At 44.9% G+C, this 27545-nt stretch overlaps 1 protein-coding gene across 2 annotated transcripts in view; it reads left to right on the plus strand.

Moving 5' to 3' along the window:
* Positions 1-4343: 4343 nt before the first annotated feature.
* LOC127584953 (adhesion G protein-coupled receptor E5-like) overlaps positions 4344-27545 on the plus strand; it is a 47766-nt gene continuing 24564 nt past the window's right edge. The window contains exons 1-7 of one of the 2 annotated variants that reach the window (XM_052042002.1): positions 4344-4439; positions 9554-9613; positions 13270-13386; positions 14807-14865; positions 19410-19535; positions 20739-20910; positions 27424-27543. In XM_052042002.1, coding sequence (XP_051897962.1) covers positions 4415-4439; positions 9554-9613; positions 13270-13386; positions 14807-14865; positions 19410-19535; positions 20739-20910; positions 27424-27543 — 679 coding nt within the window. In that variant the 5' untranslated portion in view covers positions 4344-4414. Of the gene's footprint in view, positions 4440-9553; positions 9614-13269; positions 13387-14806; positions 14866-16331; positions 16481-19409; positions 19536-20738; positions 20911-27423; positions 27544-27545 lie in introns of those variants that run through there. The other variant, XM_052042003.1, reaches the window with a different exon arrangement.

The following is a 27545-nucleotide window of genomic DNA, read 5'->3' on the forward strand; positions in this document are numbered from 1 at the left end:
ACTACTTGTCATCTATATCAATGATTTGGATGAGAATGTACAAGGCGTGGTTATTAAGTTTGCAGATGACACTAAAATAGGTAATGTTGACAGTGAAAATGTTTACCAAGATTTACAGAGGGATCTTGATCAACTGGGTAAGTGGGCTGAGGAATGGCAAATGGAGTTTAATTCAGACAAGTACAAGGTGTTGCATTTTGGGAAGACAAATGACTGTAGGATATTCACAGTGAACAGTAGGGCCCTGGGGAGTGCTGTAGAACAGGGTACAAGCACATGGTTCCCTAAAAGTGATGTCACAGGTAGGCAAGGTGGTGAAGAAGGCTTTTGGCACGCTGGCCTTCATCGGTCAGGGCATTGAGTATAGAAGTTGGGATGTTACATTGAAGTTGTACAAGATGTTGGTGAGGCCGCATTTGGAATATTGCATTCAGTTTTGGTTGCCCTGCTATAGGAAAGATGTCGTTAAGCTGGAAAGAGTGCAGGACTCAAGGGACTGAGTTACGGAGAGAGACTGAGCAGGCTAGAAATTTTTTCATGGAGCATAGGAGAATGAAGGGTGATCTTATAGAGATGTATAAAATCATGATGGGTATAGATAGGGTGAATGTACACAGTTTTTTTCCCCAGGGTTGGGGAATCAAGAGGGCATAGATTTAAGGTGAGAGGTGAGAGATTTAATAGGAACCTGAGAGGCAAAGTTTTTCTCCCAGAGGGTGGTCAATATATGCATTGGGCTGCCAGAGGAAGTTGTTGAGGCAGGTACATTAACAACATATAAAAGCCACTGGACAGGTACATGGATAGGAAAGGTTTAGAGGGAGATGGGCCAAATGTGGGCAAATAGGATTAACTTAAATGGGAATGTTGATTGGCAATATGGTCGGAAACATGGGCTATAATGTTCAGGTTCTGTTCCATTAGACCATAAGATATAGGAGCAGAATTAGGCCATTCGACCCATCAACTCTGCACCGCCATTCAATCATGGCTGACTTCTCAACCCCATTCTCCCACCTCCTCCCCGTAACCCTTGACCCCCTTACCAATCAAGAACCAATCAATCTCTGCCTTAAATACACCCAATGATTTGGCCTCCAGAGCCATCTGTGGCAATGAATTCCATAGATTCACCACCCTCTGGCTGAAGAAATTCCACTTCATCTCAGTTCTAAAAGGGACATCCTTTTATTCTGAGGCTGTGCTTTCAGATCCTAGACTCTCCTACTAACGGAAACATTGTCTCCATGTCTACTCTATCCAGGCCTTTCAGTATTCCATACGTTTCAATGAGGTTCCCCCCCCAAGCCCACCTCATCCTTCTGAACTCCATTGAGTACAGGCCCAGAGCCATCAAATACCCCTCATACGTTAAGCCGTTCATTCCCAGTATCATTCTTGTGAACCTCCTCTGGTCCCTTTCCAGGGTCAGCAACTGTTTCCTGTTACAGGGTCAAAAGTTTCTCATCAACGCCTTATAAAGCCTCAGCAGTACATCCTTGTTTTTATATTTCAGTTCTCTTGAATGAATGCTAACATTGCACTTGCCATGCCTTTGCCATTCCCTTACCCTCAGCTCACCAATCAGTGGAAGTAGTTCGCTCTTTCTCAGTGAGCTGAAGGGTTCACTTCCCTGCTATGTGACTCTATCAACTCCCCAGCAAACTGTCCCAAAATCTAAATTCTAATTCAAAGTTAATTGAACCTGCACAGGTTCCATACACAGCACTGACAAGACATTGCCTCCTTCATTGGTTTCTTAGATGTCAACAGGTAAGTGCTGTACTTTTCCAGTGATGCCTGATTAATCATCTACTGCTCTTCTAACAGCATCTCAACATACAGGGAAGTTGCCAAGGGGTTTCCCAAAATGAAATGGTGGTGAGTGGATGGTAATACCATGGTAAATAGCATAAAGACAGATGGTGAATAATTTGCAAAGCAAACAAAATACAATCCACCACTGATGGCATGTGCTATCAGGAGAGGCTGGACAAACTTGGGCTCTTTTCTCTGGAGCGGCAGAGGCTGAGCGGTGATCTGTTGGAAGTGTATAAAATTATGAGGGGCATAGATAGGGTGGACAAGCAATATCTTTTTCCCATTATTGGGTGATCCAATACCAGAGGGCATGCAGTTAAGGTGAGGGGGGTAGGTTCAGAACAGACGTGAGGGGTAAGTTTTTTACTGAGAGAGTGGTGGATGCCTGGAATGCATTGCCTGATAGGGTGGTGGAGGCAAGCTCACTGGGGCTTTCAAGAGGGGCTTGGATGGGCACATGAATGAGAGGAAAATAGAGGGATATGGGCATTCTGTAGTTAGGAGTGAGTAGTTATGTCAGCACAACATTGTGGGCCGAAGGACCTGTTCTGTGTTGTACTGTTCTATGTTCTATGCTCTAAATGTGTTTTTGCTGGGTACTTTAATTGCTGTTGTGGCAGTAGTGACTGCATCACCAGATATGTCACCCAAAGTCTAGAGTAACAATCCAGAACTGAGATCAAATCCCAACATGGCAACAGTGGAATTTAAAATGTTAAAAATACTGTGGACTTCTTCCTCCCCACCCCCAAGAGAAACTGGTCTTAACAATGGTGTTGCATGCTTTGTGTTCTTCATGTCCTGGACAACTAGATACTCGGCAAACGTTCAGTTGGTGGAGCTGAAGATGTGGGTGTCAGATCTTGATCAGCATCCAAATGGCACCATAAGGCTGAGAATCTCGCAGATAGCATGCTTCAGGAGCTGTCGTTAACTCAATGTAATACCCATCCCCTGACCTGCTCCTGTATCCACTGGTATAAACGTTGTTGGTCATCTGGTGCAGCCACATAAATTCTGTGGCCATAACTTTCTGGTCAATGGTGAACTCCCAGGGTATTGCTAGTGGGGACTCAGCAATGGTTGCACTGTGCATAATTTACAAATGCACTGCAGTTTACCCACGTATGCTGCACTGACAGCACCTTCCAAACATGCAATGCCTATCACCAAGAAAGAAGATACGTATTCTTCCACCTGCAATTTCCCCAACAAAGTGCACATCATGCCAGTTTGGAAATATGTCACCATTCCATCATGTCATTGGGTCTAAGCTCTGGAACTTCATATTCAACAGCAATGTGGCAGAAACATCACCAAAGAGACTAGGTGATGGCTCATTAGGGCAATTAGTGTTGGGTCCTACCAATGATGTCTAGATCCTGAAAAATGAGTAAAATAAGCTGCCTCTCAATGGAACATAAAGTGAGGTGTGGTGTAGTCACAAAACCACAACTTGACCCAAAGTGGCAAACAGTAGTTAGACTTCCTTGTTCTCAGCTCTGTGGTCAGAAGGGGAAGGAGTTACAGGTCATTCTCAATTGCTGCTGCAACGATCATAGAGGACATTTCTTCACCCAATCTTTCACAATCACTGAGTTTGCAGAAGAAATTATATCTGAGGAAGTCCTGTTACCCCATCACTGACAACCTACAATGGATCCCGGCTGGAAAAGGTTTCAATTTTAAAATTATCAACTGCCTCTATTGGCTTCCACCCTTCTTACTCTAAAAGCTCTCCCAGGCCTACAGTTCTCTTTCCCCACTGCACCACTCCAGCCCCTTGATCTTCTTTGTTTCCCATGGGCAGCCATGGCTCAATTCATCATGTTTAGTTCCTAGACTATTCAGTTCCGAGCCTTGGCTGCCTTGCAGTCATCTTTCTACTGGCTGAAGCCATTCCCTTTTATTTATATGGGCCAGTGTTGAACTCTGTGGATTGAACTACTTTAGTGATATTGTCACATGGCAGGGGGTCCAGAAGAAAATTTACCTTTGCAAAAACAAATACTTCAGGATTTCCCTTCCAGCCTGCAGCCTGTTTGAAAAGTTCATCACTAACATTGAATTCCTCACAATAACTGAATTGCAGACAAGTTTTGGTCACTTTTTGGTTCACCATGAGCTGTGTGTTCCTACTGAAGACATTTAACTGCAGTAAGGAGAACAAAATTGTACCCAGTACTCCAGACTTGGACTCACCAGGGCCCTATATATTGTTGCAAGAGGGAGTCGTGAAGTCATACATCACGGAAATAGCCCAACCATCAATGACCCATCTACACTGGTCCGTAGACTTCCATTTTGGCAATTCGTGGATATCTCTGTACTTCTCAAATGTTGTGTTCATCTCCACCACCTCTCCAGGCAGCATTTTCCAGAAATTACTCATCTTTACTCTCATGTTCAAATCTTCTTGCTATGGAGATTAACGTACTATCTGCCTTCCTCTTTGCTCATGTTGGGTGTCACCAGTCTTCCGCTGTGGTGAGGGAGTTGTTGACACCACGATCTCCGGTTCCTTCCTGTGCTGTGATAACACTCAAACACTGAAGGATTTGTGTAGTTGGATGTGGACACCTGCAGAGCTGATATGAAGACAGTACTACTCTTGCTGGGTAAGTCTATCTTGTTCAAGTTATTTGATGACCTGTTAATTGTAAGCAGTGGAGGAATTGAGGGCCAGGGAATGGGGTAAGATCTGCACTGTGAACTGAGAATCTCCCTGCACAATTTTTACAAAGTTTGAAAGACAATTGGGAGAAGCACAACGTTTCTGGGTTGAAAGGTTAGTGGAAGGGGTTTCTGAAGCAATCAATAAGCAAACATAGGGAAGATAAAAGATATTAGACAAAATACTTCAGAATAGGACAGAATTTTAAGGTTGGAGGTGAAAAGTTTAATAAGAACCTTTTTTTAAATAAACACAGCAGGTGGTAGATACCTGGAACTAGCTGCCAGAGAAAGTGGGTGAGGCAGGTAGTATGTGGACAGGTAAATGGATAACAGAAGGAGATGGGCTAAGTGCTGAGAAATGGGATTAGCTTAAATATACATCATAGTTAGCATGGACACGTATGGGCCAAAGGGCCTTTTTCCATGCTGTACAAATCTATGACTGTAATAGTAAGATTATGTGTTAAGTGTGTTGCTCAACCAGGATTGAATGTAGGGTGCAAAGCGATGTTGGATGAATGAGTTTCAATGGGTGTTAGAAAAGGGGCAGCAGAGAGTACAAAGAGATCTAGTTTATGTAGGAAGGTGGTCTGGAGAGAGGTAGCTAGGTCAGGTAAGAAGAACAAGGAGCAGAGTGTTTTAGTAGCAGGCAGATCATATTGCAGTGTGCACTCAGCTTAGATTGAGTGATCTCACAACCAACTGATCAGATCAATGCTCTGCAGTCCTGCCACATCTAGTTGCAGATGGACAAGTAAACAGCCAGCAGGAGCAAGAAGGTCCAAGAACATCCCCACCTTCAGTGATGACAGGACCCAGCATGTGAGAGTAAATGACAGGGTTGAAGTATTTGCAACTTTGTTCAGATGAATAGATTAATAAGCCCTGCTCTTTCCTGAGATCCTTTCCACCCCATTTGATTCACTTCTTAGAACATAGAACACAGCACAGGAACATGCCCTGCAGCCCACGATGTCATGCCGAACTAATTAAACTAGTAATTAAATGCCTAACTAAACTAATCCCTTCCGCCTACACAATGTCCATATCCCTCCATTCTCTGCACATTCATGTGCCTATCTAAGAGCCTCTTAAAAGCCTCTTATCATATTTGCCTCCACTATCAGCTCTGGCAGGGCATTCCAGGCACCCACCACTCTGTGTAAAAAAAAACTTGCCCCACACATCTCCTTTGAACTTACCCCTTCCCACTTTAAATGCATGTCCTCTGCTGTTAGACATTTGAACCCTGGGGAAAAGATACCAGCTGTCTATCTATGCCTCTTATAAACTTCTATCAGGTCTCCCCGCAGCCTCCACCCCTCCAGAAAAAACAACCCAAGTCTGTCCAACCTCTCCTTATAGCTCATGCCCTCTATTCCAGGCAGCATCCTGGTGAACCTCTCCTGCACCCTCTCCAAAGCCTCCACATCTTTCCTATAATGGGGCAATCGGAATTGAATGCAATACTCCAGATGCAGCCTAACCAGAGTTTTATAAAGCTGCAACATAACTTACTGACTCTTGAACCTGCCTCAACTAATAAAGGCAAGTATGCCATAAGGCTTCTTTACCACCCTATCAATCTGTGTAGCCACTTTCAGGAAGTTATGGACTTGGCCCTCTGTACATCAACACTGTTGAGGGGCTTGCCATTAACTGTGTACTATCTCTTTACATTTGATCTCCGAACTGCAACACCTCACATTTGGCTGGGTTAAACTCCATCTGCCATTTCTCCGCCCATATCTGCAAGTGATTTATATCCCGCTGTATCCTTTGGCAAACTTCTACACTATCCGCAATGTCACCACTCTTCATATCTTCTGCAAACTTACTAAGACCATCTACTAGAGAAACAAAGGGCTCATGGCCTAGTGTATCCCTTATTCTGTCATTACTATCAAGATAGGGAAACCACTCTGATTCAATCAGAAGTGTAGACAGGCATGCTGGGATCTTACCTGAAGGTTAATGCCAACTGACAAAGTCGACTCTCATCAGCCAAATGACGGAAACCACTGTCGACAGCACTATCAAGTGGAATTCATTCATGATAGCCTGCTCACTGACGCCCAGACCAATCAGATTCAGACCTCATCAGAACCTTTGTCCAAATACAGATCAAACGCCTGAACCCCAGGTGAGGTGAGAGACGCTGCCCTTTGGACAGCATTTGACTGAGTTTGGCATAAGGGCACCTTGGTAAAACTGAAGTCTCTTCAAATCTCTTAAGTTCACTTTACTTTAGTGCCAACCCCAGATGTTTTGAGTTGAGCCTTGAGCTATCAGATCTGTTCTCCCATTTGGCTCAATTGTGGTGCTACAAGAGACGATGGAGAGTGTCCTTAGCATGAAGACAGCTCGTTGGCTGTAAGGTATGATTCTGTGAGGATGACGGCATCACACTGCTGACTTATGGGACATCTCTCGCACTCTAGACACATCCCCAGATGTTTGTGAGAAGCATCTTGCAAGGCCAACTCTGCCACATCTAGTTGTAGTACCTGAGTCAATGACCAATGGTCAATCCCATTTTAAGCCTTCTCTGTTTTAACACAGACGTAGTTTGCTGAGGCAACCACAAAGGTGGGTCTGGAGTCAGATATCAGCCAGATCAAACACAAGTAGCATATTTACTTCCTGATAAGCATTTATGAACAGATGACAATGAAGTAGTTTAGTGATCATCATTACTAATTTCTTTGGCTTATGTTCCAAATGATTTAGTGCACTTAAATTCAATAGAATCATAGAACAGTGCAGCACAATACAGACCCTTCAGCCCACAATGTTGTGGTTGCCCTGCTATAGAAAGGATGTCGTTAGTCTGGAGAGGATGCAAAAAAGATTTATAGAACCATAGAACACTACAGCACAGAAAACAGGCCATTCGGCCCTTCTAGTCTGTGCTGAAACTTTATTCTGCTAGTCCCATTGACCTGCACCCAGTCCATAACCCTCAGACCTCTCCCATCCAAGTATGAGGATGTTTACTGGGACTGGAAGGTTTGGGTTAAGGAGAGGCTGGATACATAGAACAGTACAGCACAATACAGCACAACACAAAAAATGCAGCCCACAATGTTGTGTCGACCTTTAAACCTTGCCTAAGACCATCTAACCCCTTCCTCCCACATATTCCTCTATTTTAAATTCCTCCATTTGCTTATCTAGTAATCTCTTGAATTCAACCAATGTACCTGCCTCCACCACCACCCCCCCAGGCAGCGCATTCCATGCCACAACCACTCTCTGGGTAAAAAACCTTCCTCTGATATCTCCCTTGAACTTCCCACCCATTACTTTAAAGCTATGCCCTCTTGTATTGAGTATTGGTGCCCTGGGATAGAGGCGCTGGCTGTCCACTCTATCTATTCCTCTTAATATTTTGTAGACCTCTATCACGTCTCCTCTCATCCTCCTTCTCTCCAAAGAGTAAAGCCCTAGCTCCCTTCGTCTCTTCTCATAATGCATACTCTCTAATCCAGGCAGCATCCTGGTAAGTCTCCTCTGCACCCTTTCCAACGCTTCCACATCCTTCCTATAATGAGGCGACCAGAACTGGACACAGTACTTCAAGTGTGGTCTAACCAGAGTTTTATAGAGCTGCATCATTACCTCGCTGCTCTTATATTTGATCCCATGACTTATGAAAGCTAACATCCCATAAGCTTTCTTAACTACCCCATCCACCTGTGAGGCAACTTTCAGTGATCTGTAGATATGAACCCCCAGATCCCTCTGCTCCTCCACACTACCCAGTATCCTGCCATTAAGTTTGTACTCTGCCTTGGAGTTTGTCCTTCCAAAGTGTACCACCTCACACTTCTCCGGATTGAACTCCATCTGCCACTTCCCAGCTCAGCTCTGTATCTTACCTATTTCCCTCTGCAATCTTCAACAATCCTCCACACTATTCACAATACCACCAACCTTTGCGTCATCTGCAAACTTGCCAACCCACCCTTCTACCCCCTCATCCAAGTCATGAATAGAAATCACGAAAAGCAGAGGTCCCAGAACAAATCCTTGTGAGACACTGCTAGTCACAGCCCTCCAATCTGAATGCACTCCCTCCACCACAACCCTCTGCTTTCTTCAGGCAAGCCAATTCTGAATCCACACGGCCAAGCTTCCCAGGATCCCATGCCCTCTGACCTTCTGAAGAAGCCTACCATATGGAACCTTGTCAAATGCCTTACTAAAATCCATGCAGACCACATCTACTGCACTACCCTCATCAATCTGCCTGGTCACCTCCTCAAAGAACACTATCAGGCTTGTGAGACATGATCTGCCCTTCACAAAGCCATGCTGGCTGTCCTTGATCAGACCATGATTCTCTAAATGCCCATAGATCCTATCTCGAAGAATCCTTTCCAACAGCTTGCCCACCACAGACGTAAGGCTCACTGGACTATCTATAATTCCCTGGACTATCCTTACTACCTTTTATGAATAAGGGGACACCATTTGCCACCTTCCAATCCTCCAGTACCATTCCCGTGGACAATGAGGACTCAAAGATCCTAGCCAACGGTTCAGCAATCTCCTCCCTCGCCTCACCCAGCAGCCTGGGGAATATTCCATCAGGCCCCGGGGACTTATCTGTCCTAATATTTTCTAACAGCTTCAACACAGATAAGATATCCTTCCCATGATAAACTGACTGAGCCAGCCTGTACAAAACAACTGGGGTTGGTGCTAAAGTGAACCTCCCCTGGCAAAATTTGGTTAGAAATGTTGGAAGCTAATCATCATGATGATTAGAATTTACTATAACTCCAACTAATACCTGTTCTTCATTTGCCAAAGGCACATCTCTGCTAAAACTCTTCCTTTGATGCCAAAGCACAAGGATGGGGCCCCTAGGCAGATGGTCACTCAAGGACATGAGTGGTCACTTGATGAAACAGGAAGAGAATCTCAAAAGAAAACTACTTTCATTAATTGCTTCTTAATATAACATCAATGTTCACCTGCTTGTGTGTGTATTGGGTCCATGGGAGTTGTTGCAGTGAGTGTGCCTAACGTGGAATTTTCTCTCTGCCAGTTTTATATACCTGTACCACTTGGAGCAAAAAAGGGACTTCTCAGAAATCTACAAATGGACGTAAGTAACAAGCACTAACAGTGTTACATCAAGATGATGTTTCTATAAGATAGAATATATCAAAATTTACACTTTTCAATATATATCGGTAAATTCTAAATGCAGGCCTAAGGTATCCAATTTAAGGTCATCACCCCCTCCTCATCTGATTTCACCTATCCCCTGAGAGCTCCTGCCTCACCCCTCCCCTCACCTCTTTATACTGGCCATCTCCCCTCTACATTCTCCATCCTGAGGCAGGGTTGCAACCTGAAATGTCGACTATTCCTCTGCTTCCACAGATGCTGGCTGACTCACTGAGTTGCTCCAGAAGCTTGTTTGTTGCTCCAGATTGAAGCACCTGCAGTCTCGTGTCTCTCCTTTCTGTTAGCACATTTTGAATCCTGCTGGGTCAAAACCTCACTCACCTTCCCAATACCTACAGCATTACTGACTATCCAAAACTTGAGTGACCAATGGTACATCAGGTAATGGTGCTCATAGTAAAAGGCCTGAGAGACATGTGGCTCACTGAGAAACTTCTTAAACAAACGGACAGCACAAAAGCTATTTGATGATTGTTGCTCTGTAGTAAAAACATAGGAACTAAATAAGACTGTGGTGCATCAAACCAGGGTTTCCACCAACCTGTCAGTCTTGTGTAGATCCTTGGATCACTCAGAAAAGAGGAGCTGCCTCCAGAAGCCACCTAGCTCCTCCATTCTCTACAAAGACTGTACAAACAGCACCACATCCCAAGCCCAATGAGTATATGCTGCCCATCTGATGCAGAGTTGTGGGCACTACCTTGGGCTCACCAGTCACCTCTGAACCAACAGAATTGGAGTCAAAACAAGTCATCCTTAATCCCATGGGATTGTCTCAGAGAAACAGGAGCAGGGAAAAGTCATTCAGCTCCTGAAACTCGATTTCCATAAAATTATGGCCAATTCTCAATGTCAATGACTCCCACACCACCCCCATATTCAGTAAAATTCCCATAATCCAGCACACTGAGGACTTTGGTGGTGCCAGAGCTGTAGATTTTCCAGACTATATTGGATGTTAATTTCTGTTAATACCTCAACACACGTTTCATTGGTTTTCATGTTACAGAGAATGATAAATTAGATCACATTGGATCCAGGGTGAGCTAGCCATTTGGGTACAAAATTGGCTTGACGGTAGGAATCAGAGGGCTATGGTGGAGGGTTGTTGTTCATACTGGAGGCCTGTGACCAGTGGTGCGCCACAGGGATCGGTGTTGGATCTGCTGGAGTTCATCATCTATTCGGGTGAGAACGTAGGTGGCATGGTAAGTAAGTTTGCAGATGTCATTAAAATTGGTGATATAGTGGACAGGTAAGGAAGTTGTCTAAGGTCCTGATCAATTGACTAGTGGCAGTGGGCCGAGGAATGGCAGATGGTGTTTACTTCAGATAAATGCAAGGTGTTGCATTTTGGTAAGACAAACTCCAGCAGGAGTTGCACAGTCAATGGGAGTGTTGTCTAACAGAGAGACCTGGGTTGCAGGTACATAGTTCCATGAAAGTGGCAACGCTGGCAGACAAGGTTAGTGAAGGAGGTGTTTGGCACACTTGCCGTTATTGTTCAGAATATTGAGCAGAGCAGTTAGGATGTCGTATTGCTGCTGTACGAGACATTGATAAGGCCAAATTTGGAGAACTGTGCACAGTTCTGGTTGCCCTGCTATAGGAAGGATGTCGTTAGTCTGGAGAGGATGCAAAAAAGATTTATAGAACCATAGAACACTACAGCACAGAAAACAGGCCATTCGGCCCTTCTAGTCTGTGCTGAAACTTTATTCTGCTAGTCCCATTGACCTGCACCCAGTCCATAACCCTCAGACCTCTCCCATCCAAGTATGAGGATGTTTACTGGGACTGGAAGGTTTGGGTTAAGGAGAGGCTGGATACATAGAACAGTACAGCACAATACAGCACAACACAAAACAGTACAGCCCACAATGTTGTGTCGACCTTTAAATCTTGCCTAAGACCATCTAACCCCTTCCTCCCACATATTCCTCTATTTTAAATTCCTCCATTTGCTTATCTAGTAATCTCTTGAATTCAACCAATGTACCTGCCTCCACCACCACCCCAGGCAGCACATTCCATGCCCCAACCACTCTCTGGGTAAAAAACCTTCCTCTGATATCTCCCTTGAACTTCCCACCATTACTTTAAAGCTATGCCCTCTTGTACTGAGCATTGGTGCCCTGGGAAAGAGGTGCTGGCTGTCCACTCTATCTATTCCTCTTAATATTTTGTACACCTCTATCATGTCTCCTCTCATTCTCCTCCTCTCTAAAGAGTAAAGCCCTAGCTCCCTTAGTCTCTCCTCATAATCCATACTCTAAACCAGGCAGCATCCTGGTAAATCTCCTCAGCACCCTTTCCAACACTTCCACATCCTTCCTATAATGAGGCGACCAGAAATGGACACAGTACTCGAAATGTGATCCAACCAGAGTTTTGTAGAGCTGCATCATTACCTCACTGTTCTTAAACTCGATCCCTCGACTTATGAATGCTAACACCCCATAAGCTTTCTTAACTACCCTATCCACCTGTGAGGCAACTTTCAGTGATCTGTGGATATGAACCCCCAGATCCCTCTGCTCCTCCACACTACCCAGAATCCTGCCATTAACTTTGTACTCTGCTTTGGAGTTTGTCCTTCCAAAGTGTACGACCTCACACTTCTCTGGATTGAACTCCATCTGCCACTTCCCAGCCCAGCTCTGCATGCTATCGATATCCTTCTGCAATCTTCAACAATCCTCCACACTATCCACAACACCATCAACTTTGGTTGGGCTTTGGTTGGATAGGCTAAGACCTTTTTCCCCTGGAGTGTAGGAGACTGAGGTGATCTCATTGAGGTTTATAATATGATGAGGGGAAAAGATGTGGTGCCTAGCTCAGTTAGGCATCTTGGTTAGCATGGATGAGTTGGGCCAGAGGACCTGTTTCTGTGCTGCATAGCTCTATGACTCCATCATACTAGGTTTTCCAGTGAATCGTGTAAGCAGAGAGAAAGAGCAGGAGCTGTGGATTCTGTGTGTGAGACGGAGTGAGGGAAACATCACTTGGTGAGCCAGATTTCCAGCATTTCCAAATAGTTGGATAGTGGACTATGAATTTCACTGCAAGTTAAATCCCTGAGTGTCCAAAAATCTGTTGGGCTTTGAACATAGTGAAAAAATACCCAAGATCTTCAAGGTTGGGGGAAATACCCATCTCTAGGCATTTCCCCAAGATGATTTACCTCAGCATTTACAATGGCAATACACTTCGGAATCCTACAATTTTATTGCAATCCTGAATAATGGAACACTTGGCAAATAAGAACATTGAAAGCGGGGATTCATTGAGCTCTGAGGCCTGCTCCACCATTCAATGAGATCAAGGTTGATTTCCTCCATTAACCACATTCCTTGATTCATTTAATAAGCAAAAATCTCCAATCTATATTAAAGATATGTCTGAACCTCCAAATCCTGGCAATCTATCAATACCTTGGTCAACAACAGACCCCCAGTGATGGAAACACCTCGGAAGACAGAGTCATCTCTTCCTGTTTAGCACCCAAATTAATCATGTGTGACACATTTGGGAATATATGCCAGCCATTTTTTCTCTTTTGCACAGGTGTAAATTATTGTGAGGAAAAAAGAATATGTGGTAACGCTCGATGCCACCTTCAAGATAACGGTTACCTCTGCATCTGCACTAAAGAAAAGAAGGCTTCGGACAAACCCTGCATAGGTAACAAATTGTAGCAAAGTGCTCATCCACGTCTGATCAGGAGTAAGCAGCAGAATGAAGGTGCCGGTGGCAAGCTAGAGTGCTGCCTTTGCCTTTGTTGGACTAGTTTCCCCCAAACCATCTCCCACCCATGAAATGAACTGCCCCAATGCTGCACAGATGTCCACACACTACCAAAAATTAATGTTGCAAAAGTTGGATAAAGCATACCATTAGAGTACTACTCATCCTCTGTGGCTGAGCAGTTTACTAACACTCATCCTCAAGGCATAAATGGGGAAAAGGTCACGTATGTGGTACGGGGTAAAAACTGTCACCTGTACTTACATTCACAATGCCAAGGAGGCTTGTTAACCCAGTGGGCCTTAGAAAGCCAGTTAGTCTGACTCCCCACTTCCCCATTCCCACTCCTCCCCCCACTCCTTCAACCTCCCTACAACTCTCCTCCTCCCCAGTCCCACCCACTTACCCCCTCCACACCCCCACACTCACCCCACTCTCAACCCCCTTCTCACTACCCTCCACTCTCACCCCCTCCCCACTGTCCCCCACCCTCCCCCAATCCCACTCCCGTTCCCCTAGCCCTCCCCACAAGTCCCCACTGCCCCCCACCCCACTTACTCCCCACAACCCCCTACTCCCCCTCCAATTCCCCCCTCCCCACAACCTCCCCTACTACTCCCCTCCACTCCTCCTACTCCTTCCTAGTTCCCTTCCCCCTCCAAATCCTCCCCACTCCAAATATTCACAAATTGCCCTAACGTCTCCCACCTCACCCCCAAATCCCCCCTAACCCCTCCCACACCCCCAAATCCCCCCACTCCAAATCCCCACTCACACCTCCCCCAATCCCCACCTCCCCTTCCAATTCCCCTCCTCCCCTTCCCCCTTCCCCTCCCCCTCCAAATACCCCCGTCCCAAAACCTCCTCCTTCAACTAGGCTGTCAAACAATCCTGCATTCCCTCCAGAAACATTCATTGGGGCCAACTGCCCAGCAGAGGTGATGGCTTATGGAACACTTAGTGCCGAAACAAGGATATCCAGGTGATGTTGCTTTGTTGTAGAGGAGGGCATCAGTGACGATGCCAGCCTTTATTGTCCATCCCCAGCCACCCTTCTGCTGGGTCACCCTTCTGTAGGTCAGCCACATCAGAGTAGTACATCATCCCCTCAGAGGCCATTTTTGACAAGATTGTAATTTAACAAATCCCTTCACTGATGCCAGCTTGTATTTTGAGAACCAATGATTTTAAAATTTCTCAGCTATCTCAGGTGGGATTTGTAATTGTGCCATAACATTATTCAACCAGGCCATGGGAACTTTCACAGCTGGTTTCAGTTGCCTTCACTGCTTGAAGGAGTGGGCATTTAGGAGGACAACCCCAACTGATTTATTGTTGGATTCTATTTACTTTGCAGAGATAAACTGCCCTTTAGACAAGGATACCACAACCACAAAGGAACTCTCTCAGAGTCTGGTAGGTAACCACTGTATCTCTCATCAGTCAGCTTCTTTCAAACAAAGGTACGAATCAAAAAGAGGAGATAACCTGGCCCCTCAAGCCTGCTTTGCTCTTCAATAAGGGGGCTGATCAGTTTGTAACCCCAGCTCCACGTTCCTGTCACACTCCCCTGCTTTCAAAATATTCAGACACTGCTGCTATTAACTTGAGGAGAATGACCATGTCACAACCACCTGAGAGAACTCAGCATAGTCTTAAATTTTTATTTAAATATTTGAGCCCTATTTCTAGATTCCTTCACAAGTAACTTCCTCCCTCTCCTTGTCAAGAGTCCCAAGCATCCATACTCCACGCTTCTAAACTCCAGACCTAACCTTTCCTCATAAAACAACCCACCTAATTCAGGTATTATTTTAGTGGACCTTCTCTGAAGAACTTCCAATACATTAACCTTGAATAAGGAGACCAATACAGTACTCTAGATGTGGTCTCACCAGTGAAGTATAACCTCCTGCTTTTGTATTTGAATCCCCTACAATAAACAATAACATTTTGTTTGCTTTTCCAATTAGTTCCTGAAAATGCTAAATTAATCCTGTTACCTCATCTCTGATCAATGATTTTTCAGCTGTGGTAACTTCACAACCAGTCCCTCATTCTCATTCATTAATTAATTAAGAAAACAAACATTCTCAAACAATTAAACTGCTGCCAGTAGCAGATAGTTCAGCTTTAATGTTCCTTACCTTTCTATGCTCAAAACACTGCCCGCATGCTCTAAAGAACACTGAAAGTTAAGCATCAGTGCCTTTGACCAGCTGTTTCTGCCTTTCAGCTGTACAGCTGTTTTCCATTACTGACCATGACTCTCACCACTCAATAGCTGTTTTCCATCACTCCCATTACTGACTCCTAGAAGTTTAAGCACAGAGCAGGCCTCTCATCTCACTGACATTGTTGTAGCTGATTTTTTTCCAATGCTTTTCTCGCTGAGACTCTACTCCCTGGAATTCTCTCCTTCCTTTTTTGCCTCAACTTTTTCTTCAGTCCCTTTGACTGTTTTGGTCCTTCCCTGATATTCCCTTATGTTGCTAAGTGACAAATTCTATTCAATTATAGGCCTGTGATTGTGTCAATGTGGCCAAACACCCAAGGCCTAATAAGCCTCTGCCTGAAAGAACAAAAAGCTTGCCTTTATATAGCACTTTTTACAGCCTTGGGGCTTCTGTCGCTGTATGTTGTGCACTGTATGGTAAATGAGCAAATAAAGTGTTCTTAGGTAAGGCATAAACATTGTTCAGGATACTTCAAAGCACTCCCTTGTCTGTCATCCAAATAGAATGTGGTGTTTTTACATTAAATGGCCCTGTGTCCATTCTGGACACAGTGTAATCTCTCAGATTTTATACTCTATGTCTTAGTTGATGAAACAGCTTGCATGACTTTTTAGCTGTTTTACTGACCTATCCTGTTACCTCTAGAGGGACTCCAAGGCATCACTGTGGCACAGCTGATAGACCCACTGCCTCCCAGCTCCAGAGACCCTGGTTTGATACTGAACTCTGGTGCTGCCTTTGTGGAGTTTGCACGTTCTCCATGTGGGTTTCTCCCACATCACAAAGATGTGCAGGTTGGTAGGTTAAACAGTGACTATAAATTGCCTCTAGTGTGTAGGTAGAATCTGGGGACAGTTGATGGGAATGTGGGGAGATTAAAAAGTGGGATTAGTGTAGGATTAATGTAAATGGATGTTTGATGCCAGTGAAGACTTGGTGTGCCAAAGGCCCTGTTTCCAAATCATCTGTATGTGCTACAAAAAGCAATGGTCCAATACAGAACTCTGAGGAGCCTCGCTGGCTCCAATCACAAAAGCACCAGCTAGCCTCTCCTTCCTGCCACTGAGACGACTTTGGATCCAATTTGTCCTCCTCCAGGGGATTGCTGTCTGTCCTGCCTACGTTTCAAACAGACTGGTTATTGATTTGCTGCTGGCTATGCAGAGATCTCACTAGTAAATTATAAAGAAGCAAAATGAAAATCAAAAGAAATATGGATGATGGAAAACTGAATTAAAAATGGAAAACTCTGGAAACACTCAGCAGGACAGGCAGTGAGAAACAGAGTTAATGTTTGTGGTCAGAGACTCTTTGTCAGAACACATCTCTGAGCTGAAGGTTGACTGTTCCTCTTTCCACAAGTGCTGTCTAATGCTAAGTATTTGCACTCTTAAGGGTTAGGGTTCTGATGTGAGATGCCTTGACCTGAGGCTGAGAGATTACTGTGATATTAATGCAACACCTGACCCCAGGGTGCCCTTGCCTTTCTCCTCACATGCCCACTGCCATCCTGGGTCAGGCTGCCTACGATCCAAAGAGACAGACTTCCAGTTACTGACCAGGCCAGCTCACTGTGACTGTAGTGTCATCACTGCTGACAGTTCTTCCTTTAAGGTAAAACTCCTCGAGCCACAATGATAGAAACTGCAATTTTCCCTTTGATCTAAAACTAAATTGTGCACCGCCCCTGCCCCTGCTGGTCTGATCAAACAGCTCTCCTCCCCTCGCCTGTCTGCTATCTGTGTCAGCTGCTGAATGAAGTCTTCAATGCTTCAAAGCCAGATGATTAAACACAATTTCAGTAGAGTCAGGGAATCACAGGCACAGGCCCTTCGGCCCACCCTGTCCATGCTGACCATTGTGCTTATCTGTACCAGCACATTCACCCACATTTGGACCATTTCCCTCTGTGCTTCAACAATTCATCTCGATGTTTCTTACATTGTGAGGCTCCCCCTCCATTTCTCAGGCAGCGCATTCCAGATTCTAACCACCGTCTGCCTGAGGAGAGGGAAAGTTCCCCCTCAGGTTCATCTACTGCTCATCTTAGATTAATGCCTTCTTGTTTCAGACACCCCACCAAGGGAAAAAGGTTTTTACTATCTATCCCCATCATAATTTTGTATGACTATATCAAGTCAGCACTCAGCTTCCTCTGCTCCAGGGTAAACAAAGACATCCTATATAACTGTCTCTCCTTATAACTGAAATGTTCCAACCCAGGTAACCTCCTGGTGAATCTGCTCTGCACCCTCGTTAGTGTTTCCATATGGTTTCTATAAGTGTAGCAATCAGAAGTGCCCATGGTGCTCCAATGCTTTATGAAGTTGTATCACGACGTCCCTACTTTTGTATTCTATGCCACAGCTGATGAAGGAAGGCACTCCATATGCCTTCTTTACCACCCTATCTTCCTGTGCTGCCACTTTCAGCAACCTATAGACTTGTACATCAAGGTTCCTCTGTTCATTAGCACTCTGTAGCGGTTAGCATAATGCTTGACAGCGTCAGCGACCCAGGTTCAATTCCTGCCGCTGTCTGTAAGGAGTTTGTACGTTCTCCCCATGACTGCGTGGGTTTCCTCCAGGTTCTCCGGTTTCCTCTCACATTCCAAAGATGTACGGGTTAGGAAGTTGTGGGCATGCTATGTTGGCGCTGGAAGCGTGGCGACACTTGCAGACTGCCCCCAGAACACTCTACACAAAGATGCATTTCACTGTGTGTTTTGATGGACATGTGACGAATAAAGATATCTTACTATTTACTGTGTACATCCTACCCTTATTTGGCCTTCCAAAAAGCATCAATTTGTACCATTCAGTTTAAATTCCATCTGCCATTGGCCCACACAACTTTCCAGCTGATCAATATCACACTGTAGCCTAAGCCAATCCACTTCACTACCTTCCACACCATTAATTCTTGTGTCATAGAGTCATTGAGTAATACAGCACGGAAACAGGCCCTTCAGCCCAACTCAGCTTAAAAGTAGAGAATTAACCTAACAGCTTGTGCGTCTTTGGGATGTGGGAGGGAACCAAAACACTCGGAGGGAAACTCTCATGGTCACTTGTACATGCACAATGCCTTAGTTTTATGTTGGCGCCGGAAGCGTGGTGACGCTTGCGGGCTGCCCCCAGAACACTCTACGCAAAAGATGCATTTCACTGTGTGTTTCAATGTACATGTGACTAATAAAGATATCTTGTCTTATCTTAGATGCAATTTACAGTGGCCAATTAACCTGGTCGGCATGGCCAGGATGGGCCAAAGGGCTTGTTTTGTTTTGTCTGACTCCATGAATATACCATACCAACCCTCTGGGAGGAAATGGAAACCCAGGGCAAGCCAGCTGGGCTCAACGGCTCATTTTGTGTACCTCTGGAATGAGGTGTTTGCTAAATTAGCCCTTTCTTAGCACTCACAACCCCAACCCAATACTGACTAGCCTCCTGTCTACATGGAACATTTACCACAGGAAGATGCATCTGGCCTAACTGGTCGATCCCAGGGTTCAAACGCAACATGTCACCACTTCATCTCAACCTATTCTTGTCTCCCGTAAGTGTTTACCCAGCTTCTCCTGGAATGACTTTCTGAAGGAGTGAATGAGGTGACGCTGAGTCCTCTCGGTGGGCATCTAATCCACAGCAACCTCAGCAGTGCCTTGACCTATAACCTTTCTAATTTTATGTCTAATCTCTTTTCCCATTTCTGTTACAGACTAAGAAAGGAATAAATAAGAAAAGAGATGATGAGTTCCTTAGTTCTATCCATAATTTGACCTCCAAAATCAATGAAAATTGCAACAAATATAAGAAGAATGATTCCAGTGAAATGTTACTGCCGGTGAGTTAGATGAAGGTCTGTCCTTGGCTGTTCTGGTTCATCAACCCCCTGCTCACACTGCCGCTTCTTTCAGTTGCCACCCTCCACTCAGGCTCTTTCCCAGGACCTAGCAGGAGCACAGAGCTGGGCACTGCACAGGAAGAAGAAGAAGCTATTCTGTTCCATCTTCCAACAACATCATGGCTGATCTATGACTAATGCCTTTATCGCATGTGCCTTAATACTTACAGTTAACAAAATTCCATCAGTCTCAGATTTAAAATTAACTCCTGACCCAGCATCTATTGTCACTGTGGAGAAGATTCTGAACACGACCACTACGTGTGTGTAGAGGTGTTTCACTTCTTCACCACTGACAGTATTGGGGCCATGTTTGTAGATGTGTCCCTGTCCCTGATTCCCCAAGAGTAGGAATAGTTCCCCAATATCTGTTCCATTAGTTCCACCTAGCATCTTAGTAGCTTGTATCAGATCATGCCTAGTCCATCAAAACTCCATGAATGCAACCCCATTGTGTAATTGTAATTTAACCTTTTATCCAGATTTTATATGGTAAAACCATACTGCACATCTCCAGGACCATAGTAGCTTTCCTAATACGTGGTGTCCAAGGTAGAAGACTCACTGTCAGTTATAACGAGGGCCTTGCCCTTCCCTGATCACTGGGCTACTGTGCCCAGCACAAGCTGGTGTGGTCCTGACACATTGACACACACAAGTTGGCACATCTTGAGTTTATGGAATTGTCAAAAAGCAATAGCACCTGATCAGAATATATTGACAGTACTAGCCAATGAACTCCAGGGCCAACATACTGGCTGCAGCATGTTGTCACAGACCGCATCGCACTCCATTCCTGGTACCTCCAATGACTGGACTCTGGCATAACCTGCAATCCCTGGATTGAGCACAGTCAGCCTGGGTGTGGACCTCCATTACTCCAGCTGTCTTTAGATAGGTGGTGCCAAACTTGGGACAGTGTTGCTGCTGTCCTGAACTTCAATCTCTGCCTGGGAACTGGGTGCAGAGGCAACTTGACCCATCCGGTTCCTAAATTAGATCTGTGAGGCTGTGTGATTGCACAGAGGGAGCTCAACATTTACTGAGGACCTGTTGTGCTGCAGTTTCTGCTGCCATTCAGTGTCCTCCAACCTAAGGCTGCAACCAGCTTCAGCTCATGTCCAGCTTCTTCTTTCTTCACAGAACGTGTTTGTTGAAATCAACCATATCACAAACAACAGCCAGTGGGAGGAAATAGAGGAGGATTCACGCAGGAAAGCTGCCTACCTTCTGATGGATTCTCTGGAGAGTGCCATAGAGGTGGCTGTGGTAAACATGGACACGGAGAGATACAACTTAGCAATGGATAGTCTAGGTAGGGTCTCGCCAGATCTATAATCCATTGAGCCAATTTGGTAACTTGCAGATCATCGAAGATTCTGGGCTACATTCCTTCTGGGTCTGGGGGGCAAAAGTGCATGGTCTAAACATTTGGTTCAGTAAAGAGCAGATATTCAAATAGGAATGTCGCTCCTTGCTAAAGAGGACTGCCATTTAAACAGAATTTTTCATAGCACCAACAAAGCATAAAGATCTATGTTAATAAAACATTCCTAAAATGTGGTCAATTTTGCAATAGAAAAATACCACCAACAAATCTCTGCATAGCATGATCCCACAAGCAGCAGTCTGACAATGGGGAGTTAATCTATGATTAGTGATGTTGGTAAAAGGATAAGTTTTGGTCAGGGCATCATGAGGTCCAACCTCCATCCCAGGCTACTGTTCATGATCAAAGCATGGAAGCTGTGAAGCCCAACTGCTAATAGGACATCCTACCCCCCAAACCACATCCGAGAGAAAGTGGTGCACTGTTTTAGAATGTCAGTTAGACTTTGTGTTCCTTTCTTTGGTTTGGTAGTTGAACCATGACCTTCTAACACAGGGGCAAGAGGACAAGCAATGAGCCTTGGCTAACTGTTACTATGTAAGATGAGGGAATTGTCCAGTGCAGGTAACTGGCCCCGACATTGAATAGCCAACTGAAAGACACAATTCAGTCTTGCAAATAAATAATGGCCACATGATTAAGGCATCACTGAGTAGCTAATGACCCAGTCTGTACCCTATCCAAAGACTCTCAGAAAGTTTCAATCTCAATGATTCCTGTTTATTGGGAAAGGTACATATCTGGTGTACTCCTATTAGGACAGCTGAGGTCTTCTGAACTTGACACCTGAAGGACCTTGTACTCTGTAATAGCAAATACCATGGACACCTGTTTGATCCCTGAGTTCTTACAGCTCACTTATCAGTGGTAATCCATTCATTGGTAACCTCAGCAACCGAGTCATGTGCAGATGGGTCAAAGTCCTCATTTGAAATTCTCCCACTTAGGCACTCCAGCACAATGGGCATCTCAAAGATTTTCCTTCATTGCAGGAAGAGAGACAATGGCTTCACCATATCAGAAAACACCATTGGCTTCAGCCTTGTGGTGAGGAGCTGGTAATCACCTGGTAAAATCTATTAGCCTGAGGCTTCAAGGGTCCAGACAAGGAGCAGGCTTTGATCTCTATCGCATGCTTGCCAGATAGAAGGTCAGATTTCTTCCATTCCCTCACCAAGCTAACCAACCCATCAATAGCAGTCAAATTAACAGCCCTAGAAACCTCTTGGCACACTGATGACCTTGCTTGGGTATAATGGGAGTTCCACCACAAACATTCTGCCATGGAAAGAAGCAGTGATGAGTTGAGCCCAGTGTAACGAGGCCTTGGCATAATTCCCTGACCTAATGCAGTGCAGTGCAGGCAGACAATCAGGTGCAAAGCCATAAAGAGGTAGATTGTGAAGTTAAGAGTTCATTTTACCATACTAGGGGACCATTCAGTAATCCTAACAGTGGGATAGAAGTTGTCCTTCAGTCTGGTGGTACATGCTTTCAGACCTTTGTATCTTCTGCCCAATGAGAGGGGGAAGAAGAGAGAATATCTTGGGTGGGAGGGATCCTTGATTATGTTGGCTGCTTTACTGAGGCAGCAAGAAGTGTAGGGAGAGGGCAAAGCTTGACCTACTCTTGGGAAACAGGGCAGGACAAGTGACTGAGGTGTCAGTGCGGGAGCATTTCGGGACCAGGGACCATAGTTCTATTAGTTTTAAATTAGTTATGGAGAAGGACAGATCTGGTCCATAGGTTCAAGTTCTAAATTGGGGCAAGGTGAATTTTGATGGCATTGGACAGGAACTTGCAAAAGTTGATTGGAGTCGGTTATTTGCAGGCAAAAGGACGTCTGGCAAGTGGGAAGCTTTTAAAAGTGAGACATTGAGAATTCAAGATCTGCATGTTCCTGTTAGAGTGAAGGACAAGGCTGGCAGGAGTAGGGAACCCTGGATGATGAGGTTATTGAGGCTCTGATCAGGAAAAAGAAGGAGGCATGGGTCAGGTACAGGCAGCTGGGATCAAGTGAATACCAGGAGGAGTAAAGGGGATGCAAGAAGGAAAGATGCAACAAGGCAAATACTCAAGAAGGAAACCAGAAGAACAAAATGGGGGCATGAGACAGCTTTGGCAGAGAACTTTAACAAGAACCCAAAGAGATTTTATAAGTTTATTAAGGGTAAAAGAGTAACTGGAGAGAGAATAAGGCCCATCAAAGACCAAAGTGGACATCCTTGTGTGGAGCCACAGAAGATGGGTGTCCTTAATGAATATTTCTCCTCTGCTTTTACTGTGAAGAACCTGACATGGTGAATCGGGATGTCTTGGGATAGTCCACGTTACAGCAGAGGAGGAACTGGATGTCTTAAAGCTTGTGAAGGTAGATAAATCTCCAGAGCCTGACCAGGTATATCCAAGAACACTGTGGGAAGCTAGAGAAGAAATTGCGGGAACCCTGGCTGACATATATGCATCGTCGATAGCAACGAGTGAGGAGCTGGTAGACTGGAGGGTGGTGAATGTTGTGCCTTTATTTAAGAAGACCTGCACAGAAAAACTTGGGAACCACAGACCAGTAAACCTAATATCTGTGGTAGGTAAGTTACTAGAGGGGATTCTGAGGGATAAGATATACATACATTTGGAAAGACGGGTTGATTATGGATAGTCAGCACAGCTTTGTGTGTTGGAGATAATGTCTCACGAACTTAATTAAGTTTTTTGAAGAAGTAACCAAGCAGGTCAATTAGGGCAGGGTGGTAGACATAGTCTTTACGTACTTCAGTAAGGCCTTTGATAAGGTTTGGCATGGTAGGCAACTATGGAAAGTTAGATGGCATCGGATCCAGGGAGAACTGCCTAACTGGATACACAATTAGCTTGATGGTAGAAAGCAGAGGGTGATGGTGGAAGGTTGTTTATCGAACTGGAGGCTTGCGACTAGTGGTGTTCCCCAGGGGTCAGTGCTGGGCCTATTGCTATTTGTCATCTTTATCAACGATTTGGATAAAAATGTACAAAGCATGATTAGTAAGTTTGCAGATGACACTAAAGTAGGTGGTGTCGTAGACAGTGAAAATGGTTATCAGGAATAGCGGAGGAATTTTGATCAGCTGGGTAAGTGGGCCGAGGAATGGCAAATGGAGTTTAATTCATATGTGTGAATTCTGTGTTCTTTGGGAATCTTCGTCAGCATGGACCAGTTGGGCCGAAGGGTCTGTTTCTGTGCTGTATAACTCTACACTCTGTGTTGTATTTCCTCAAGGAGGCTTTGAGCCATTTTCTCTGTTCCCCTGGTAATCTTTTCCTGTACAGAACACAGAATATAAGTTTGGGAAGACAAATCAGGGTAGGACTTTCACAGTAGGGCCCTGGGGAGTGTTGTAGAACAGTGGGACCTAGGAGTACAAGTACATGGTTCCCTGAAAATGGCATCACAGGTAGACAGGGTGGTGAAGAAGGCTTTTGGCATGCTGGCTTTTATCAGTTAGGACAATGAGTATAGAAGTTGGGAGGTTATATTGCAATTGTACAAGACATTGGTGAGACCACATTTTGAATACTGTGTTCAGTTTTGGCTACCCTTCTATAGGAGAGATGTCACTAAGCTGGAAAGAGTGCAGAGGAGATTTATGAGGAGTTTGCCAGGACTCGAGGGACCAAGTTATGGAGAGAGGTTGAGCAGGTTGGGATTTTATTCCATTGGCGCCTAGGAGAATAAGAGGTGATCTTATAGAGATGCATAAAATCCTGTGGGGCATAGATAGGGTGAATGCACTCAGTCATTTTCCCATGGTTGGGGAATCAAGGATATACTGTAGGTTTAGGGTGAGAGGGGAGAGATTTAATAGGAACCTGAGGGGCAACTTTTTCACCCAGAAGTTGGCCCATATATGGAACAAGCTGCCAGAGGAAGTGGTTGAGGCAGGTACATTAACAATATTTAAAAGGTGCTTGAACAGGTACACAGATAGGAAAGGTTTAGAAGGATATGGGCCAAACATAGGCAAATGAGACTAGCTTAGGTATGAATCTTGGTCAGCATGGACCAGTTGGGCTGAAGGGTCTTTTTCTGTGCTGTATAAGTCTATGACTCTATGTTGTATTTCCTCAAGGAGGCTTTGAGCCGTTTTCTCTATTCCCCTGGTAATCTCTTCCTGTACAGAACACAGAATAGTGCAGAGGTCTTTAGTTCTGGGAAATGTAGCTCAGGGAAGGTACACTGTAGGGAAAAACAAACCAGGATGATAACCTAAAGGCTAAATTGATTCAATACCAGAACTACTTGCATAGACCATGTTTATATTCATTTGAGTAAGAATGAGGATTATCCCAATGTTGACTTTCAGACTTCAGAAGGAATTGGGAATCTTTTGTTCAACTCCCTCTTGATAAGTGTGAGGCAGTGCATTTCAGAAGATGGGACAAGGCAAGGGAATATACAATAAGTGGGAGGTTATTGGGAAGTTTGGAGTAACAGAAGGACCTTGGATGGTATGTCCACAATCTCGAAAGATAGCAGGACAATAAAATGATTAAATAGACATGGAGGTTAATCTCCTTCATTAGCTGAGGCATAGAATTTAAGGGCAGGAAGATTGTGCTAGAACTGTATACAATACTTGCTTGACCACAGCATGACTACTGCATTCATTTCTGGTCACTGTATGGCATGAAAGATGAGATTCCATTGATAGGATCCAGAGAATAATTGGATAAACTAGGAGAAAAACAAAAGAGGTGGCAAATACTGGAATCTGAAACAACAAGCGGAACGCTGGGTTGGGCAGAATCTGTAGAGACAAAAGGTGTAAGTTGAAGTTTTAGATCAAGAGCTGCATCAGGACTGAGAGGGAACAGGGAATTGCCAGTGGATAGCAGTACAAGGTGTGGGGGTGGTGGTGGTGGCGTGCAGGTGATGGGGGGGTCCAGATAGGGAGGGGACGATGGGCAGGTGGAACCAGGTGGGGGGAGGGTGGTGGGGAAGTGAACAAAGGGAGAAGGAAACCAGGTGGACAGGTGAGTGTGTGGGAGGAAAGCACCTGGGGGCATGGGTTACCTGAAATGGGGAAATGCAACGTTCATGCCGTTGGGTTGTAGACTACCCAAGCAGAAAATGAGATGTTCTTCCAATTTGCGTTTAGCCTCTCCATAGCAATGGAGAAGGCCAAGGACAGACAGGTCGGTGTGGAAATGGGAAGGGGACACAATATGACATGCAGCCAGAAGCTTGGGATGGCTGTTGCAGAAGTACAGGTACTCCGCAAAACAGTTCCCTAGTTTCACCAGTTTAGAGGAGGCCACATCATGAGCACCAAATGCAGTTAACCAGGTGAATTGCAGGTGAAGCTCTGCCTTACCTGGAAGGGCTGTTTGTCCAGGAATGGAGGTGAGGGAGGCAGAGAAGGGACAGGTGTTATACCTCCCACGATTGCAGGACAAAGTGCCAGGGGATGGGGAGGGATGGGTGGGGGGGGGGTAGTCATGAAGAGAGTGGTCCCTGTGGAAATCAGAAGGGTGGAGGAGAGGGGAAGATGTGACTGGTTGTGATTCCATCTCTGTCTCCTGGCTGTTTCCATCTGCCCATCATCACCTCCTCATCTGGTCCCACCTGTCACCTACCATCCTATCCCCACCCCCTGAACCCTCCCTGGACTGTTATATACTGCTATACACTGGCAAGCTTTTCTCTACCCTCTCAGTCCTGATGCAGGGTCACGACTTCACATATGCTGCTGACGCATTGAGCAGTTACAGTGTTCTGCTTTTTTTGGATAAGGAAGGGTTGTTTTGCCTGGAGCAGAGGAGGCCAAGGGGAGACTTTGTTGAGGTGTACAAGATTATGCTGGGCCTAGACAGAGTAAATAGAAACTGATGGGTTGAAAACCAGGGAGCAGTGATTTAAAGTAACCAGTAGGATTAGAGGGCAGGGGTGGAAACTTATTCTCATCCAGAGGATGGTGGGGACCTGAAACCCACTGTCTGAAAGGCAGAGCCACTCATCACATTTAAACACTTGGATGTGTGCTTGAGCTGTGACCTGCAGGGCCACAAACCAGCAACTAGGAGGTAGGATTAAGCTGGGAAATTCTTTCTCAGTCAGCACAGACACGATGGGCTGAATGGCCTCCTGTGTTGTAAAGTTTTTATGGGATATGGTGTCAAATGTTGTTTGATATCAGTTCTGTGAAACGACTTAGGATGTTTATGAATGTTGATAGTGCTATATAAATACAAGTCACCGTTATCAACCTCCAGTCAATGAACTATATCTCTGCGCTGAGTTACGGTGGAGAAGGCTTGAACAAACTATAAATGTCAGCACAAACTGGCATAGCCAAATGGTGTTAACCCTGGGAAATGCTACAGAACATCTGAAAGGTTAAACAGAACTAAAACATCCACAAGCCACACAAAATGTTTACCGTTATTTACATTCTTTTTCAGATCTTCAAGTCCAAGTTCTTGAAAAGAAAGGTGTCAGTGTCAATGGAACAGTGACATTATTGGCTAAACAAAATCAGATGGAGTTCCACTGGGAAACAAAAAAGTCAAAATATCATTCTGGT

Source organism: Pristis pectinata, chromosome 31, assembly GCF_009764475.1.
Source record: "Pristis pectinata isolate sPriPec2 chromosome 31, sPriPec2.1.pri, whole genome shotgun sequence".
NCBI classification, from domain to species: Eukaryota; Metazoa; Chordata; class Chondrichthyes; order Rhinopristiformes; family Pristidae; genus Pristis; species Pristis pectinata.